Genomic DNA, 20957 nt, shown 5'->3' with positions numbered 1-20957 from the left:
ATTTTTGTGCAAACACACGAGCAATGACTTCCTGAATTTGGAGTCAATTTCCTGGGTATGGATTTACCTCGCGATGGGCTCGTTTCTGTCCGAATAAATATTGATTCGGCCCACGAATCTGTCCAAGGAGAGAGGGAATGCATGTGTGAGTTGGTGTGTTTTGCGTTGTTTTTCTCTATACAACCAGTTCTGATTGTCTGGATGCAGTGTTGTGTGCAGTGTTGTCACTCACTTGTAGAGGTCTGGTTGTGGTTGTTCACATTCAATAGAAGCCTGTAGAGTATCGAAATCTTCCTCTGTGATGAAGGCCTTAGTGTCCTGCACAGCATAGTAGGTCTTTGTGGAGGGATGGAGGGATGGAGAGAGTCACAGCAAGATCAGGAACACACCGAGCCAAGACGCATCTCACACTACCCCTCTAATGAAACAGAATACAAACTCTCTCTCTCCATTTCGCTCCATCTCTCTATATCCCTCACATACACACTCATACCCTCTCTCTCACTCACTCTTTCCTCTCTGTCCCGTCTCCCACGCTCACTCTCTCTTTTACTCTTCTGTTCTCCCTCAACTCTATCCCATTCTTTCTTTATCTCTGCCTCAGCCACCTCTCCCATCTCCCTCCTCCTCTCTCTCAGTCAGAGTGTAGTGTTACCTTGTGACTGGACTCCCCGTCCAGACTGGCTGTAGTGACAAAACAGGTCCCGTCCTCCCTACTGGTGGAGAGAAGGATGAGGTCACAGGGGAACGTCTCATCTTCCTTGATCAGCACCACATCACCCACCTGGGAGAGAGGGAAGGAAGGAAGGAAGGAAGGAAGGGTGAATGGGTGAGTTGGAAGGTAGAGTGTGAGAGAGATGTCTTTAGCTCAATAGGATAACACAGTCTTGAGTTGTCTAAAGCAGTGGTTCCCAAACTGTGGGTCGAACCCACTTGTGGGTCACTGAGGGTCCAGGTTGGTAGCGGGATGACCCTTGTTGTGCATTGCAAAACATTTTACCTAAAAAATTGGAAAGTAAACAACTAAAACCAAATTAGAAAGTGTGTAGAAAAGATAATGGACATATATATATATTTTTTATAATAGTCTAGAATCTTTGAGAACTTACAATCAACAAAATAAAACTAGATAGATTGTTTTAGAATGTTTTGAGCATAATAACACAGCATTAGCCATGTTAAAATATGCAGGAAATGTGCTTAAAAATTGCACAACTTTCTCTCAGCTCCATGACAAAATGTGTAGAATTGCAGGAAATTAGATTTAAAATTGAAAATGTTCTCTCAAAATGATATTTGGTACTTATTCTTTGGTCTGTTTATATTTTTTTCTCTGCTCAACCCTTATGGTGGGTCGTGACTCCAAATTAATGTATATTTTTGGGTCACGAAGCAAGAAAGTTTGCCAACCCCTGATCCAAAGAACCCAGGTTTGATCCCTGGTCATTTTCAGCTGTAGGATGATACGTACCCTCAGCTTACGACTCTGTTTCCTGATCACCTTCCCATGCTGCACCTCGTGCACAGGACACTGGTTAATAGCATTGTCTGCTTTGTGCCTGAGCCAGTCCTCATAGCCCTGTTTGATGGCCGTGACAGTGATGACAAAGAAGAGAGGTAGTCCGCTGGTGATGGGACTGGTGGGAGTGTCAATTATCAACTGAAGAGGGCGAGAGAGAAAAAGAGAATGATCTATTGTTATCTGAAACTTCTGCGTTTGCCAGATTTATATTTCTTGCCAACAAAACCTTAAATTGACTCAAATTGAATCTACCAGTCAAGATCTGACCTGGACAAGAAATATGATGAGGAAGTAGAAATTGGCAATTCTTCTAAACTGCTCAAACAAATTCTTCGGAACAAAATTCCAGAAGGTGTACTGTGGAAAGGGAAGCAACAGCAAATGGTATAACATGGTTGTAACGTGGTTATAACGTGGTTGTAATGTGGTTATAACTTGGTTGTAATGTGGTTGTAATGTGGTTATAACGTGGTTGTAATGTGGTTGTAGCATGGTTGTAATGTGGTTATAACGTGGTTGTAATGTGGTTGTAATGTGGTTATGACATGGTTGTAATGTGGTTATAACGTGGTTGTAATGTGGTTCTAGCATGGTTGTAATGTGGTTATAACGTGGTTGTAATGTGGTTATAATGTGGTTGTAACATGGTTGTAATGTGGTTATAACATGGTTGTAATGTGGTTATAATGTGGTTGTAATGTGGTTATAACGTGGTTGTAATGTGGTTGTAGCATGGTTGTGGTTCTCACCTTGGAGGAGATGATGCGGTTGTCGGGGTATCTCTGGGGAATGTAGGCCTCCGCTCCCGGTGGGGGCTCCTTGTTTCCGATGTACACCGTCCTGGTGTCCACCCAGTTCTCCTCTCCAACACACTGCACAGAGGTCAAGACGTCAAAGGTCAATGCCAGGTCAGCACACAGGTCAGGTCAGATCATGACAGGACAAATCAGGGCAGGTCAGGACAGGACAGGAGAAGACACAGGGGCAACAAATGTAGCCTCATTGCCTGGCTGGGGGCCTGACTGGCTGGTTGTCAGGCAGTTGCTTCCTGCTCCAGCCAACATGTCTTTGTCTCACCAAACTTGGTTAGTGTTGTTGAATGCAGAGACAGTCTGGCAGACACAATAGCATTACAGTCGCAAACAGAATAAATGACTGTGTTGAGTGTAATAAAGTGGCGACCTAACAAACACAACACAACAGACCTTCAGTAGCAGTGAGTAAGGGCTCTGAGTCATGTAACCGGGTGGAGAATGATAAATGAGTGTTGGCTACAAGCCTTTCACCTTACAATAACTCTCCCATTCAACACTAACTATGACACACGCCTATATACAAACACACACCAACACACACCACAACACCATAGGAAGGTCAACCCACTGATTTCACACCTGTCTGGAATAGTCAAACAGAATAGAATCTAATCAAACAGAATCAAATATAAAAAGAGGGAAATCAAATCAAATATAATATCATCTTAAAGTAATTTTCTTACTCGCTGAGCCTTAAGTAGCTAAATGGGTTGCGTCCAGTAGAGTGCTACATGTTTGCCCATGTCTGTTTATCACCAGTGAGCCAGCTCAAGAATCTGGACAAGCCCAGACAGAGAGACACTGAGGGGATTTGATTAATCCCCCGGGCATGCCCCAAGTGGACTGGGTTAGCATTGACTGCATTCCATTTAGAACCGGGCTACCTCCCGGGTTTGAGCCGGGCGCCCCATTCTGAGCATTCCAACACTAACTTTCTAGCCTGTATTGCCAATCAGAGTATGTATATAATGCTATACTTTCCTTAGAATACCTCCTTCATCTGAATATAGTGTATATCCTGAGTTCCATAGATATTGGTCATGTCTTATGTTTGGTTAGCATGTTATACTTTGTATGTCTCCTTAGTTCTGACAATTTGTCTTGTATGTGAATGTGTTGTATCCATGTCCCCTTTGTATTCCCTCCAGACCAAAACCTTACCTACCGGCCTTTCAAGCCATTCCATATCGCCATCCTACCTCCCATGTGCTCCTGCGTCCGTTTGCTGTGCCTTTTTTAATGAGTTAATAAATACCCTGAACTGGAAACCTTGTCTTCGACCATCATTCCTGTATTCTTACAAATGCACCATAGTGGCAATATCACTCCTCAACCTAGCCTAAGATACAGTCGACCTAGCCTAAGATACAGTCGACCTAGCCTAAGATACAGTCGACCTAGCCTAAGATACAGTCAACCTAGCCTAAGATACAGTCAACCTAGCCTAAGATACAGTCAACCTAGCCTAAGATACAGTCAACCTAGCCTAAGATACAGTCAACCTAGCCTAAGATACAGTCAACCTAGCCTAAGATACAGTCAACCTAGCCTAAGATACAGTCAACCTAGCCTAAGATACAGTCAACCTAGCCTAAGATACAGTCAACCCTAGCAGTCTAAGATACAGTCAACCTAGCCTAAGATACAGTCAACCTAGCCTAAGATACAGTCAACCTAGCCTAAGATACAGTCAACCCTAGCCCTAAGATACAGTCGACCTAGCCTAAGATACAGTCAACCTAGCCTAAGATACAGTCAACCTAGCCTAAGATACAGTCGACCTAGCCTAAGATACAGTCAACCTAGCCTAAGATACAGTCAACCTAGCCTAAGATACAGTCAACCTAGCCTAAGATACAGTCGACCTAGCCTAAGATACAGTCAACCTAGCCTAAGATACAGTCAACCTAGCCTAAGATACAGTCGACCTAGCCTAAGATACAGTCAACCTAGCCTAAGATACAGTCAACCTAGCCTAAGATACAGTCAACCTAGCCTAAGATACAGTCAACCTAGCCTAAGATACAGTCAACCTAGCCTAAGATAGTCAACCTAGCCAATATACAGTCAACCTAGCCTAAGATACAGTCAACCTAGCCTAAGATAGTCAACCTAGCCCAAGATAGTCAACCTAGCCAATATACAGTCGACCTAGCCTAAGATACAGTCAACCTAGCCCAAGATAGTCAACCTAGCCAATATACAGTCGACCTAGCCTAAGATACAGTCAACCTAGCCTAAGATACAGTCAATCTAGCCTAAGGTACAGTCAACCTAATCTAAGGTACAGTCAATCTAACCTAAGATAAAGTCAACCTAGCCTAAAATACAATCAACATAGCCTAATATACAGTTCGACCTAGCCTAAGATACAGTCCGACCCAGCCTAAGATACAGTTCCACCTAGCCTACGATACAGTCCGACCTAGCCTAAGATACAGTCCAACCTAGCCTAAGATACAGTCCGACCTAGCCTAAGATACAGTTCCATCTAGCCTAAGATACAGTCCGACCTAGCCTAAGATAGTCAACCTAGCCTAAGATACAGTCCGACCTGGTTCTTTCTGTAGACACACTCACTGGAGCAAGACAGAGGCTGCAGGGAATGATCTTATCAACACCTAAACGGTTGCTACTCTGCATACCTAATCAATCAAACCTCAGCTATTTAAAAGGTCAGTTTGTCACAATGTTTGATTTGAACTGATTCCACTGTGAGGATATTCCGCAAAGTTCCAGTGTGGTTTTTCAGTATAACCTGTAAGACAAGCAAATGTGTTCAGCCATCCAGGCTCTGGTAAGCTGTGGTTCATAAGAGGCCAGTGTGAGGTGATGAGTGTGGTTTCCTAGTATGGCCGCTGAAACTACGCTCAGAAGGCCCCTACCGCACCACGGGTCCACCCATCCATCCCATTAGACAGGGATTACATTGAGCCAGCATGTGTAGCATTAGCATCTTTAGCTAGCGGTTATGTAAGTGGGGCGAGTACAGGCTAACATCCCTTTAGATATTATTTTTACCCACAGAGGGCACTGTGGTATATCGGCCAAGCAGATTAAACATCCGTTAGCTCTTGTTAATGAATTAGTCGTTTGTCGTTCAGTTGGCAGAGCATCGCGTTTGTAACACCAGGGTAGTGGGTTTGATTCCCGGGACCACCCAATCATAGTAATGTCTGCACGCATGACTGGAAGACACTTTGGATAAAAGTGTCTTCTAAATGGCACAGGGACAATTGGGCTTACAGTTTCATCATACAGTATTGTTGTTGCATCACAATGTACTGTAACAAAATGTAACCTTTTAACTTATCTTGTCCTGGGCAGTGTATTTCTCTTATAAAACATTCAGCCCTAGCTCTCTACATGATTTCATTCATAGAACCAGATTTTAATTCATTAAAAGTTTCATTTTTTGGAGAAAATAGAAATAGGAGTCAATCGGAAGTCAACACGTTGCTAGGGTCTAACGCGCTAGCAGAATACCAGAGATTCAGTATTAAAGTGAATTACTCACTTTACTCGTCCCTGAATAAGTTCTCCTGTTACCTTGGTTGGCTGCTGAGCACAAGCCTGTGTCTCACAGGGGACTGCAGCATAGTATTACTATACTACAGCTTTCTCCATACCATAGTATTACTATACTACAGCTTTCTCCATACCATAGTATTACTATACTACATCTGTCTCTATACCATAGTATTACTATACTACAGCTGTCTCCATACCATAGTATTACTATACTACATCTGTCTCCATACCATAGTATTACTATACTACATCTGTCTCTATACCATAGTATTACTATACTACATCTGTCTCCATACCATAGTATTACTATACTACAGCTTTCTCCAAACCATAGTATTACTATACTACATCTGTCTCTATACCATAGTATTACCATACTACAGCTGTCTCCATACCATAGTATTACTATACTACAGCTGTCTCCATACCATAGTATTACTATACTACAGCTTTCTCCATACCATAGTATTACTATACTACAGCTGTCTCCATACCATAGTATTACTATACTACAGCTTTCTCCATACCATAGTATTACTATACTACAGCTGTCTCCATACCATAGTATTACTATACTACAGCTGTCAACAATGCTCTCTTTACTAGAGTGGCTTATAGCCTCTGCGTCAGTTTGTTGCTGTTGGCAACTCATTGTGATTGGTTTGTTGTTTGATATGAGTTAGTATCTTCTCCTGAGTAAAGATAGCATGGATGTTATAACAACGTTCACAGGATGAATAGTGAAATCATTATCACACTGACCTCCCCTTGCCCAGACAAACAGACATTACACACACATCTCCTGATGCAGTATAAAAAGAGGTGACGGTAATCCCTGTCCAGGGAATAGGATTGTTTTTCCCTAGCAACGTACCCTAGTTTTCAGCCATGTCTCGCGGGGTTAATTCACTGAGCACTCCTAGTCTCCAGCCGTGTCTCACAGGGTTAATTCACTGGGCACTCCTAGTCTCCAGCCGTGTCTCACAGGGTTAATTCACTGAGCACTCCTAGTCTCCAGCCGTGTCTCACAGGGTTAATTCACTGGGCACTCCTAGTCTCCAGCCGTGTCTCACAGGGTTAATTCACTGAGCACTCCTAGTCTCCAGCCGTGTCTCACAGGGTTAATTCACTGGGCACTCCTAGTCTCCAGCCGTGTCTCACAGGGTTAAATCACTGAGCACTCCTAGTCTCCAGCCGTGTCTCGCGGGGTTAAGTCACTGGGCACTCCTAGTCTCCAGCCGTGTCTCACAGGGTTAAGTCACTGAGCACTCCTAGTCTCCAGCCGTGTCTCACAGGGTTAAATCACTGAGCACTCCTAGTCTCCAGCCGTGTCTCACAGGGTTAAATCACTGAGCACTCCTAGTCTCCAGCCGTGTCTCACAGGGTTAAATCACTGGGCACTCCTAGTCTCCAGCCGTGTCTCACAGGGTTAATTCACTGAGCACTCCTAGTCTCCAGCCGTGTCTCACAGGGTTAATTCACTGGGCACTCCTAGTCTCCAGCCGTGTCTCACAGGGTTAATTCACTGGGCACTCCTAGTCTCCAGCCGTGTCTCACAGGGTTAATTCACTGGGCACTCCTAGTCTCCAGCCGTGTCTCACAGGGTTAATTCACTGAGCACTCCTAGTCTCTAGCCGTGTCTCACAGGGTTAATTCACTGGGCACTCCTAGTCTCCAGCCGTGTCTCACAGGGTTAATTCACTGGGCACTCCTAGTCTCCAGCCGTGTCTCACAGGGTTAATTCACTGGGCACTCCTAGTCTCCAGCCGTGTCTCACAGGGTTAATTCACTGGGCACTCCTAGTCTCCAGCCGTGTCTCACAGGGTTAATTCACTGGGCACTCCTAGTCTCCAGCCGTGTCTCACAGGGTTAATTCACTGGGCACTCCTAGTCTCCAGCCGTGTTTCACAGGGTTAATTCACTGGGCACTCCTAGTCTCCAGCCGTGTTTCACAGGGTTAATTCACTGGGCACTCCTAGTCTCCAGCCGTGTCTCACAGGGTTAATTCACTGAGCACTCCTAGTCTCCAACCGTGTCTCACAGGGTTAATTCACTGGGCACTCCTAGTCTCCAGCCGTGTCTCACAGGGTTAATTCACTGGGCACTCCTAGTCTCCAGTCTCCAGCACGTGTCTCACAGGGTTAAGTCACTGAGCACTCCAATTCCCCGTGTCTCGCGGGGTTAATTCACTGGGCACTCCTAGTCTCCAGCCGTGTCTCACAGGGTTAATTCACTGGGCACTCCTAGTCTCCAGCCGTGTCTCACAGGGTTAATTCACTGGGCACTCCTAGTCTCCAGCCGTGTCTCACAGGGTTAATTCACTGGGCACTCCTAGTCTCCAGCCGTGTCTCACAGGGTTAATTCACTGGGCACTCCTAGTCTCCAGCCGTGTCTCACAGGGTTAATTCACTGAGCACTCCTAGTCTCCAGCCGTGTCTCACAGGGTTAATTCACTGAGCACTCCTAGTCTCCAGCCGTGTCTCACAGGGTTAAGTCACTGGGCACTCCTAGTCTCCAGCCGTGTCTCACAGGGTTAATTCACTGAGCACTCCTGGTCTCCAGCCGTGTCTCACAGGGTTAATTCACTGGGCACTCCTAGTCTCCAGCCGTGTCTCACAGGGTTAATTCACTGAGCACTCCTAGTCCCCAGCCGTGTCTCACAGGGTTAAATCACTGAGCACTCCTAGTCTCCAGCCGTGTCTCACAGGGTTAATTCACTGGGCACTCCTAGTCTCCAGCCGTGTCTCGTGGGGTTAAGTCACTGAGCACTCCTAGCCTCCTAGACTACTCTGGTCACCCCCACTAGTGCTCAGCTATTTTGAGCTCACCTGTCCTATACACACCTCAGACAGGATAGGAGGAGACTCCACCTCTGGATCATTGAGCCTAAGGAGGTTTGAATTGGTCTTATCTGACCTGAAACATGCCATCCAAGGGTGCATCTCAGTAGTCTATAGCAACACCCTCTTCTAGTCTCCTTATCCTTTGACTGGTGATTCTGGGGATAGATCCCAAAAGTCTATAGTGGCAAAGTCTTCTAGTATCATGATGCTGGTTCACCAATGAAAGGGTTAAGAGTGGAGAAGAGGATGCCACTATAGACTATTGAGATGCAGCCGTAGCTGGCCTGCTTCAGTGATCTGAGCAGCAGAAGAGATGAGAGAAGACAGAGCATGAGGAAGAGAGAGGAGAGAAGAGCAGCCTTCTGTTCTGTGTGTATCAGCAGCAGACTGGGAACAGCTGGGATCTCCTCTCCCCAGATAAGAGCTGGTCCGCTCTCTCTCACGGTCAGCCCACACTCTTGCTTTCTCTTTCCTTTTCACAATCCCTACATTTGTCTTGCTCACTCAGCTCACTCTCAGACATACACCACTCCCTATCTCAGATGAGTCACGAGAGAAAGAGCGGGTGTGAGAGCGAGAGAGAGAGAGTGTTTATTGTTCAGGAGCAGAGGAGGCAGCTTCTACCATGAACACTGTATTGTCCTCTGCCTGACAGAGGAAAGGGAGTCACCCTCAACCAGAGAAACAACGGGTACAGACCGCAGCCATTGAGACATCCACACAACTAGAACCAAATGAACCTATTGACTTTATGGATGATAAAGATGTATTCTATATTCTATTCTAAAAAACAACCCTCTTCCAAAACAGATTTTTTTTCCCGGGCTTTAAAATATATCCTCTAAGAAATAGCACATTAAAGACACAAACTGATGTTCCTGTTAGAACATGAGGTGGGGCAACGTTAATGAGGGTACAAGCCCACGCATAAATACGGCACATACTCCCTGCCTGACGAGAACCAGTAAACACTGACGTAACATGACAGGATAGGTGAAAATAACAGTTCCTCTACATCGTTTTCACCCATCCAGTAAGGTGTGGGATCTGTGATTATACTTCTAAGTGGTGGAGAAGGGAAGAGTGCCTTTAGTATTGGTACAGGACCAATATCTCTTGTACATGGCGTATCATCATGGCATGTCTGCTGATAGTACACAGTCTTTCTGGTGCTCTCATGGAGGAGAGAAGAGGAGAGCACATACAGTATAGATAGAATGGTTAGCTTGAGTCGAGATGCTGACAACACTCTCGTCTCGCCCACTCCTCTCTCTCTATCTATCTCCTGCAATCTTCTCGCCCACTCCTCTACTCTCTGTCTGTCCTCTTCTCCCACACATCTCTCTCTATCTACATCCTGCCCTCTTCTCGCCCACTCCTCTCCTCTCTGTCTGCCCTCTTCTCCCACACATCTCTCTCTATCTACATCCTGCCCTCTTCTCGTCCACTCCTCCCCTCTCTGTCTGACTCTGTCCTCTTCTCCCACACATCTCTCTGTCCTCTTCTCCCTGCCTCCTGCCCTCTTCTCCCACACATCTCTCTCTATCTACATCCTGCCCTCTTCTTGTCCACTCCTCCCCTCTCTGTCTGCCTCCTGCCCTCTTCTCCCACACATCTCTCTCTATCTATCTCCTGCCCTCTTCTCGTCCACTCCTCTCCTCTCTGTCTGCCTCCTGCCCTCTTCTCCCTCACATCTCTCTCTATCTACCTCCTGCCCTCTTCTCCCACACATCTCTCTCTATCTACCTCCTGCCCTCTTCTCCCACACATCTCTATCTCTCCATATAACTCCTGACCACACATCTCTCTCTCCATCTGCCTCCTGACCTCTTCTCCCACACCCCATCTGCTTCCTCCCAGCTGGCACTTTTGGTTCCTTAGAAGTTGTGGGAACAAAGCCATACGTTTCCTGATGATTAAAACGGATTTCATTTTTTACCATTCTGAGAATGGAAGTGAACATTTAGCCTGTTCTGGGAACATACATTTTTAGGTTGCAGGGAGGTTCTGAGAACGTTTATCTATGGTTCCCTGAAAGTTTTCCTGGGAGGTTTTATTAACGATCTGAGAACGGAAATTCTAGGTTATTTGAAGGTAATTAAATAACGTTCTAAGAAGATGTTTCAATAAGACTGCTAGCTTAATGGTTTCTAACTCCCAGCACAGATAGGACACATGGAAATTCATGTGCTTAGGCATTATTCATGCAAACACATTCATTTTTTATTGTGGCATGGCGTCAGTGAGATTCAAACCTATGATCTTCTGTTCTTTATCCATTGAATTAGTCCACTGCGCCACCAGGATGCAGCGAGCATGCCATGTGTTTTTTTACTCATACAAAGCTGTTCATTTTAGACTGTTCAAACCCTATTTCAAAGGAAACACGCACTCATTAAAATCACTTAAGATAGAGGACAGATTCAAATTGTTTTGTTGTAGCTGAGAACGGAATGTAAATGTTTTTAAATAACATTTCTACAACGTTCTTTGAGCGTTACTAATGTTTTCTTGTTTTTTATAGAATTGTTTCTTAATATTCTGAGAACATGACTTTTAATACAACCACGAGGAAACCTGGAGAAAACCTTATGTAGAAGTACTGAAATTCCCATAGAGGAACGATACTTGTAACGTTCTCTGAACAATTTGAGAACATTACTTTTAATAGAATCATGAAGAAACCTGTAGGAAACATTATGGGAAGGTTTAATGCTAAATATCCATAGGACAACCACGCTCTCACCAAGCTCTAAGAAACGTATGGTTCTCAGAACGTTATGTGCTAGCTGGGCTTCCTCCATTCTAAAGAAGACAACACTGTTGCTACAGTACAGGACCTCTCAGTCCAACCAAGGAGCATGGAATGAGGAACAAACATAAAACATATCTAGTAATGAGGGCAGTTGGGGGTCTAAGACAGTTGGGGGCCTACGACAGATGGCGGTCTAGAATAGTTGGGGGTCTAAGACAGTTGGGGGCCTACGATAGATGGCGGTCTAGAATAGTTGGGGGTCTAAGACAGTTGGGGGTCTAAGACAGTTGGGGGTCTTGCTTACTGAGGCATCAAGTGGGAGAGGTATACAGATTCAGTAACCATTGATACTTGTAATTCCATACATGGTCATCCCCAACCAGGGGTTAGCAGAGTAAGTGGTATAATGCTATGCAAATGGAAGGCTGAAAGAGGTCAGCCTGACTGCAGTCAGAGAGATCAAATCAATGACTGTTGTGGGCTTCCTTACCTAGTATAGTCCAATGTTTCCCATCTCCAGTACCCCAAAGGTACATATTTATATTGGAGCCCCAGACACGCAGACCTTATTCAGCTTATCAACTAATCATCAGGCCCTCAATGAGATGAATCAGGTTTGCTTGTCTGGGGCTACACAAATGTATGTTGTTGAGGGGTACTGGAGGACTGGAGTTGGGAATCACTGGACTAGAGGATCGCTGATGAGAATGTCCACAACAATCACTGATTAGATCTCTGACTGCAGGGTCAGCCTGACCTCTTTCAGCATTCCATTTGGAACTTAGGCACTGCATGCCATTATACCACTGGCCTAGTATAGTCTCTTCACTGGGTTTGAATCAAGCCCTCTCCTCATGTTCTAACACACTACTCTGTTCTCTCACACTAGGCCCCGTGGCCCGCTAGTGACCTCTTCTAATCACTCCATTTGCCTGTTCATGGTCGGCTCAGTTAACCATATGGTCCTGTTTGTCAGTGACGGATACTCTAAATCATGCTGGTAAATATTCAAACAAATTTGGCACGGTCAAATTCATTTGTAATATCAAGATTTGAATGGAGTTAGATGGTGTCATTTCTCATTCGCCTGAGGCCTGAAACATTTAGGTATTTACTGTAGACTTGGATGTATGAAAAACATCTGAAAACCTTTACGTCTTGGTGAACTCTGACCCTGTAAGTGCCACTCATTGCTTTTGCTTTTATATTTGTATTTATTAAGGATCCCCATTAGTTCCTGCCAAGGCAGCAGCTACTCTTCCTGGGGACCAGTGAAATTAAGGCAGTTATATACAATTTAAAAAACATTACAATACATTTCACAACACATTACATGTGTTCCCTCAGGCCCCTACTCTACTACCACATATCTACAACACAAAATCCATGTGAATGTGTCTGTATAGTGCTTATGTTATCATGTGTGTGTATGCGTGTCTGTGCCTGTGTGTGTGTGTGTCTCTTCACAGTCCAGCTGTTCTATAAGGTGTACAGTGTGGAATAGAGTTCCACGTAGTCATGGCTCTATGTAGTACTGTGCGCCTCCCGTTGTCTGTTCTGGACTTGGGGACTGTGAAGAGACCTCTGGTGGCATGTCTTGTGGGGTATGCATGGGTGTCTGAGCTGTGTGCTAGTAGTTTAAACAGACAGCTCAGTGCATTCAGCTTGTCAACACTTCTTACAAAAACAAGTAGTGATGAAGTCAATCTCTCCTCTTTTTTGAGCCAGGAGAGATTTACATGCATATTATTAATGCTAGCTCACTGTCTACATTTAAGGGCCAGCCACCCTGCCCTGTTCTGGGACAATTGTAATTTTCCTAAGTTCTTCTTTGTGTCACCTGACCAAACAACTGGACAGTAGTCCAGGGATGACAGAACTGGGGCCTGCAGGACCTGTCTTGCTGATAGCGTTGTTAAGAAGGCAGAGTAAGGCTTTATTATGCACTTTATCATACTGTAGATGACAGTTCAATCGTCCTCCCAGGAACTCAGTGTTCTGTAATGTCGCCTCCCCAGGTAATGCATCTCTAACCTTATTAGAGTCTCTGTTCCAGCCCAGCCCCTCTCTCTCTCCCGCCACAGACAACCGTTTATGTAGTGCTAAGCCGACAACATTCTTTTACTGATTACATTTAAGCTTTTAGAGTTTTAAGACATTTTGCATTAAGACCGGTCTGTGTCTAATAAAATCAAAGTCCCACGATTAACGCTGACTTCTGATCCAGCCGGTTGTAATACTAGACTTCTTCTATTCTAGAGGTTTTAATAGTTAGTACTGGGTCAGGTTTCAGGACGGGAGCGTATTTATAGTTAAAGGGGAAAAATACGGGGAGACAAAAATCAATGGAGAACCTTTTGCTATTAGACATAAAGTGGCCACTTTTTCTCTGTCGTCGTCACTTAGTGGACGCATTGACTTTCTCCCTGCTTCTCACTGGCCGCCCCTTTAAAGGATCAGTCACCGCTTCCTTTTGATAACCAAGGACTTCCTGTCACTGTTCAGTAGCAGGAGGATACATTTAGCCTCATTCCCTAATGGTGAGTACGCTATTCCCAGAAGCCTTTTGTGAATTCATTGGCAGTGATTGTTTTGATATGGTTTATCTGAAGTAGTTTCCTGTGACCTTCCAAGTCAACCAGAATCACATTTCTAGCCAGTTTCCAGTCCACAATCTCATTCCAAAAGTAATCAGTCAAACTCAATTAAGGTTACCCTAACCCACCAATTTGTGAACCACTGTTCTATGGGATATACAGTACCAAATCAAATAACATTTTATTGGTCACATACACATGTTTAGCAGATGTTAATACGAATGTAGCGAAATGCTTCTAGTTCCGACCATGCAGTAATATCTAACAAGTAATCTAACAATTTCACAACAACTACCTTATACACACACAAGTGTAAAGGTATGAATAAGAATATGTACATTAAAATATATGGATGAGCGATGGCCGAACAGCATAGGCAAGATACAGTAGATGGTATAGAGTACAGTATACACATGAGATGAGTAATGTAGGGTATGTAAACATTATATAAAGTGGCATTGTTTAAAGTGACTAGTGATACATTTATTATATTCAATTTTGTATTATTAAGTGGCCAGAGATTTGAGTCAGTATATTGGCAGCAGCCACTCAATGTTAGTGATAGCTGTTTAACAGTCTGATGGCCTTGAGATAGAAGCCGTTTTTCAGTCTCTCGGTCCCTGCTTTGATGCACCTGTACTGACCTCGCTTTCTGGATGATGGCGGGGTGAACAGTCAGAGGCTCGGGTGGTTGTTGTCCTTCATGATCTTTTTGGCTTTCCTGTGACATGGGGTGGTGTAGGTGTCCTGGAGGGCAGGTAGTTTTCCCCCGGTGATGCGTTGTGCAGACCTCACTACCCTCTGGAGAGCCTTATGGTTGTGGGCGGAGCAGTTGCTGTACCAGGCGGTGATACAGCCCGACAGGAAGCTCTCGATTGTGCATCTGTAAATGTTTGTGAGTGATTTAGGTGACAAGCCAAATTTCTTAAGCTTCCTGAGGTTGAAGAGGCGCTGTTGCGCCTAGCGCCTTCTTCACCACGCTGTCTGTGTGGTTGGACCATTTCAGTTTGTCCGTGAACTTAAAACTTAAAACTTTCCACCTTCTCCACTACTGTCCCATCGATGTGGATAGGGGGCTGCTCCCTCTGCTGTTTCCTGAAGTCCACGATCATCTCCTTTGTTTTGTTGACGTTGAGTGTGAGGTTATTTTCCTGACACCACACTCCGAGGGCCCTACCACTGTGGTGCCGTCTGCAAACTTGATGATTGAGTTGGAGGCGTGCGTGGCCACGCAGTCATGGGTGAACAGGGAGTACAGGAGAGGGCTGAGAATGCACCCTTGTGGGGCCCCAGTGTTGAGGATCAGCGGGGTGGAGATGTTGTTTCCTACCTTCACCACCTGGGGGCATCCCGTCAGAAAGTCCAGGACCCAGTTGCATAGGGTGAGGTCGAGACCCAGGGAATCAAGCTTGATGACAAGTTTGGAGGGTACTATGGTGTTAAATGCTGAGCTGTAGTCGATGAACAGCATTCTTACATAGGTATTCCTCTTGTCCAGATGGGTTAGGGCGTGCAGTGTGATTGCGATTGCTTCGTCTGTTGACCTATTGGGGCGGTAAGCAAATTTGAGTGGGTCTAGGGTGTCAGGTAGGGTGGAGGTGATATGATCCTTGACTAGACTCTCAAAGCACTTCATGATGACGGAAGTGAGTGCTACGGGGCGATAGTCATTTATCTCAGTTACCTTAGCTTTCTTGGGAACAGGAACAATGGAAGCATGTGGAAACAGCAGACTGGGATAGGGATTGATTGATTATGTCCGTAAACACACCAGCCTGCTGGTCTGAGCATGCTCTGAGGACGCGGCTTGGGATGCCGTCTGTGCCAGCAGCCTTGCAAGGGTTAACACGTTTAAATGTTTTACTCACGGTGAAGGAGAGCCAGCAGGTTTTGGTAGCGGGCCGTGTCGGTGGCACTATATTGTCCTCAAAGCGAGCAAAGAAGGTGTTTAGTTTGTCTGGTAGCAAGATATCGGGGTCCGCGACGGGGCTGGTTTTCTTTTTGTAGTCCGTGATTGACTGTAGACCCTGCCACATACCTCTCGTGTCTGAGCCGTTGAATTGCGACTCTACTTTGTCTCTATACTGACGCTTAGCTTGTTTGGTTGCCTTGCGGAGGGAATAGCTACATTGTTTGTGTTTGGTCATGTTTCCGGTCGCCTTGCCATGATTAAAAGCAGGGGTTCGCGCTTTCAGTTTTGCGCGAATGCTGCCATCAATCCACGGTTTCTGGTTGGGGAAGGTTTTAATAGTCGCCGTGGGTAGAACATCACCGATGCACTTGCTAATAAACTCACTCACCGAATCAGGATATACATCAATGTTGTTGTTCAACGCTATCCGGAACATATCTCAGTCCACGTGATCGAATCATGTTGAGCAGACCTGAGCACGGGCGTTTCCTGTTTAAGTTTCTGTCTATAGGCTGGGAGCGACAAAATGGAGTCGTGGTCGTATTTGCCAAAAAAGGAGGGCAGGGAAGGGCTTTGTATGCATCGCAGTTTGGACACATATTCATTCAAGGGTTTTTCTTAATTTTTTTAAATTTTCTACATTATAGAATAATAGTGAAGACGTCAAAACACATATGAAATAACACATACGGAATCATGTCGTAGGCAAAAAAGTGTTAAAAATATAAAAATATATTTTACATGTAGTAACCAAAAAAGTGTAAAAAAAATTCAAATCTAAATATATTTTATATTTGAGATTCTTCAAATAGCCACCCTTTGCCATTATGACAGCTTTGCACACGCTTGGCATTCTCTCATCCAGCTTCCTGAGGTAGTCACCTGGAATGCATTTCAATTAACAGGTGTTAAGTTAATTTGTGGAATTTCTTTACATCTTAATGCGTTTGAGCGAATCAGTTGTGTTATGACAAGGTAGGGGGGTATACAGTAGATAGCCCTATTTGGTAAAAGACCAAGTCCATATTATGGCAAGAACAGCTCAAATAAACAAAGAGAAACAACAGTCCATCATTACATTAAAACATGAAGGTCAGTCAATATGGAACCTTTCAAGAACTTTGAAAATTTCTTCAAGTGCAGTCGCAAAAATCATCAATAGCCATGATGAAACTGGCTCTCATGAGGACCGCCAGAGGAAAGGAAAACCCAGAGTTACCTCTGCTGCAGAGGATAAGCTCATTAGAGTTACCATTCTCAGAAATTGCAGCCCAAATAAATGCTTCACAGAGCTCAAGTAACAGACACATCTCAACATCAACTGTTCAGAGGAGACTGCGTGAATCAGTCCTTCATGGTCGAATTGCTGCAAAGAAACCACTACTAAAGGACACCAATAATAAGAAGAGACTTGCTTGGGCCAAGAAACACGAGCAATGGACATTAGACCTGTGGAAATCTGTTCTTTGGTCTGATGAGTCCAAATAGATTTTTGGTTCCAACCGCTGTGTCTTTGTGAGGCGCAGAGTAGGTGAACGGATGATCTCTGCATGTTTGGTTCCCACCATGAAGCAGGGAAAAAGGAGGTGACGGTGTAGGGGTGCTTTGCTGGTGACAGTGTTGGTGATTTATTTAGAATCCAAGGCACACTTAACCAGTATAGCTACCACAGCATTCTGCAGCGATACTCCATCCCATCTGGTTTGCACTTAGTGTGACTATCATTTGTTTTCCAACAGGACAATGACCCAACACACATCCAGAGTGTATAAGAGCTATTTGACCAAGAAGCAGAGTGATGTAGTGCTGCATCAGATGACCTGACCTCCACAATTACCTGACCTCATCCCAATTGAGATAGTTTGGGTTGAGTTGGACCATAGATTGATGGAAAAGCAGCCAACAAGTGCTCAGCATATGTGGGAACTCCTTCAAGACTGCTGGGAAAGCATTCCTGGTGAAGCTGGTTGAGAGAATGCCAAGTGTGTGCAAAGCTGTCATCAAAAGCAAAGGGTGGCTACTTTGAAGAATCTAAAATACATGTAGATTTGTTTAACACTTTATTGGTTTTTACTTTCATAGTTTTGATGTCTTCACTATTATTCTACAATATAGAAAATTGTACAAATATGTCACACCCTGACCATAGTTTGCTTTGTATGTTTCTATGTTTTGTTTGGTCGGGGTGTGATCTGAGTGGGCATTCTATGTTACATGTCTAGTTTGTCTATTTCTATGTTTGGCCTGATATGGTTCTCAATCAGAGGCAGGTGTTAGTCATTGTCTCTGATTGGGAACCATATTTAGGTAGCCTGTTGGGTTTTGTGGGTGATTGTTCCTGTCTCTGTGTTTGCACCAGATAGGGCTGTTTTGGTTTTTCACGTTTCTTGTTTTGTTAGTTTGTTCATGTGTAGTTGCTTTATTAAAGAACCATGAATAGTAACCACGCTGCGTTTTGGTCCGCCTCTCCATCAACTCAAGAAAACCGTTACAGAATCACCCACCACAAAAGGACCAAGCGGCGTGGTGACAGGCAGCGGCAGCAGGAGCAGCGCAAGGAGGACTGGACTTGGGAGGATGAGTTGGACGGTAAAGGACCCTGGGCACAGCCAGGAGAATATCGCCGCCCCAAGGAAGAGCTGGAGGCGGCGAAGGCGGAGAGGCGCTGGTATGAGGAGGCAGCACGGCGGTGTGGATGGAAGCCCAAGAGTCAGACCCAAAAATGTATTGGGGGGGGCACACAGGAAGTGTGGCGAAGCCAGGTAGGAGACCTGCACCAACTTCCTGTGCTTACCGGGGGGCGAGAGAGACCGGGCAGGCACCGTGTTATGTTGTGGAGCGCACGGTGTCCCCAGTGCGGGTGCATAGCCCGGTGCGGTACATTCCAGCTCCGCGTATCGGCCGGGCTAGAGTGGGCATCGAGCCAAGTGCCATGAAGCCGGCTCTACGCATCTGGTCTCCAGTGCGTCTCCTTGGGCCGGCTTACAGGGCACCAGCCTTGCGCACGGTGTCCCCGGTTCGCCTGCATAGCCCAGTGCGGGCTATTCCACCTCTCCGCACTGGCAGGGCGACCGGGACCATTCAACCGGGTAAGGTTGGGCAGGCTTGGTGCTCAAGATCTCCAGTGCGCATGCACGGTCCGGTCTATCCGGTACCACCTCCACGCACCAGCCCCCCGCACCAGGCTGTCTCTCCGTCTCATCCTTACAGGTGCTCCCGCCTGTCCAGCGCTGCCAGAGCCTTCCTCTCCAGCGTTGCCGGAGCTTCCCGTCTGCCCAGCGCCATCTGAGCTACCCGTCTGCCCAGCACCAGTCCGCCAGTCTGCCCGCCTGCCCAGCTGCAAGGAGCGCCAGTGCCGCCAGTCTGCAAGGAGCCGCCAGTGCCGCCAGTCTGCAAGGAGCCGCCAGTGCCGCCAGTCTGCAAGGAGCCACCAGTGCCGCCAGTCTGCAAGGAGCCGCCAGTGCCGCCAGTCTGCAAGGAGCCGCCAGTGCCGCCAGTCTGCAAGGAGCCGCCAGTGCCGCCAGTCTGCAAGGAGTCGCCAGTGCCGCCAGTGCCGCCAGTCAGCCAGGGGCCGCCAGTGCCGCCGGTCAGCCCAGAGGCCCAAGAGACCCTCAGCCCAGAGGCCCCAGAGCCCCTCAGCCTCTGTCCAGAGCTTCCGCCCCTCTGTCCAGAGCTTCCGCCCCTCTGTCCCGAGCTTCCGCCCCTCTGTCCCGAGCTTCCGCCCCTCTGTCCCGAGCTTCCGCCCCTCTGTCCCGAGCTTCCGCCCCTCTGTCCCGAGCTTCCGCCCCTCTGTCCCGAGCTTCCGCCCCTCTGTCCCGAGCTTCCGCCCCTCGGTCCCGAGCTGCCCCTCAGTCCAGTGGGGTCATTTAGTAGGGTCACCGTGGTTAGGAGGCCACGGAAGCGGACAAGGGGGCGGACTAAGACTATGGTGAAGTGGGGGCCACGTCCAGCACCAGAGCCGCCACAGCGGACATATGCCCACCCAGACCCTCCCCAATAGGTTCAGGTTTTGCGGCCGGAGTCAGCACCTTGGGAGGGGGACTGTCACACCCTGACCATAGTTTGCTTTGTATGTTTCTATGTTTTGTTTGGTCAGGGTGTGATCTGAGTGGGCATTCTATGTTACATGTCTGGTTTGTCTATTTCTATGTTTGGCCTGATATGGTTCTCAATCAGAGGCAGGTGTTAGTCATTGTCTCTGATTGGGAACCATATTTAGGTAGCCTGTTGGGTTTTGTGGGTGATTGTTCCTGTCTCTGTGTTTGCACCAGATAGGGCTGTTGGTTTTTCACGTTTCTTGTTTTGTTAGTTTGTTCATGTGTAGTTGCTTTATTAAAGAACCATGAATAGTAACCACGCTGCATTTTGGTCCGCCTCTCCATCAACTCAAGAAAACCGTTACAAAATAAAGAAAAACCATTGAATGAGTAGGTGTGTCCAACCTTTTGACTGGTACTGTAAGTGTAGGAATGTGTTTAGTGAATTAGTTACTATACTAGACAGTGACAGTAACAGTTACACTGGTGGAAACAGTGCTGTAATTGTCGTAAACAGCAAGTGCAGGACAACCCATCCCCCACTGCTGGGACAATTCCTGGATTCTAATGCACAGGCACTTAGATGTTGTAATGCCGCCTCAGTAGAGAGCGAGCAATATAAAGAAGGGAGACGCCGTGTTAATATTTGATGGGAAGCATCAATGAAGATACAGGCTGACTATCGACAGCAGCATTAAGGGGGAGAGGGGGGAGTGAGGGGGGAGTTGGGGTTTAACGGGGGAGATTACATTTCAGCCTCTCTCCCTCTTGGACATGACTGCCTGCTGGTCCATTTGCAGTCACACAGAGAGACTAGGGACCAATCCAACAACACTCACTGGGCAAGGAGCAGCACAGTGGTTAGACGGATTTCTGATAAAAACAGGCAGTTAAAGTGTGTTACTGTCCACCACTACACAAGGTTGTGTGAAAGATAACAGTGTG

At 46.2% G+C, this 20957-nt stretch overlaps 1 protein-coding gene across 4 annotated transcripts in view; it reads right to left on the bottom strand.

Annotated features, from left to right (window-relative positions):
• The window catches only part of LOC112235393 (phospholipid-transporting ATPase IH-like), a 100310-nt gene that overhangs the window by 53169 nt on the left and 26184 nt on the right, over positions 1–20957 (bottom strand). For 3 of the 4 annotated variants that reach the window (XM_042323872.1, XM_042323875.1, XM_042323873.1), the window contains exons 2-7: positions 2272–2394; positions 1790–1879; positions 1472–1660; positions 656–784; positions 233–336; positions 68–118 (exon numbers count right to left, since the gene is read on the bottom strand). In XM_042323872.1, the coding sequence (XP_042179806.1) occupies positions 68–118; positions 233–336; positions 656–784; positions 1472–1660; positions 1790–1879; positions 2272–2394 (686 nt within the window). The remainder of the gene's footprint in view (positions 1–67; positions 119–232; positions 337–655; positions 785–1471; positions 1661–1789; positions 1880–2271; positions 2395–20957) is intronic. The other variant, XM_042323874.1, reaches the window with a different exon arrangement.

The sequence above is a fragment of the Oncorhynchus tshawytscha genome, linkage group LG07 (genome assembly GCF_018296145.1).
Source record: "Oncorhynchus tshawytscha isolate Ot180627B linkage group LG07, Otsh_v2.0, whole genome shotgun sequence".
Taxonomy (NCBI): domain Eukaryota; kingdom Metazoa; phylum Chordata; class Actinopteri; order Salmoniformes; family Salmonidae; genus Oncorhynchus; species Oncorhynchus tshawytscha.
The sequence above is the reverse complement of the archived record's forward strand: the minus strand, read 5'-3'. Positions and strand labels throughout refer to the sequence as shown.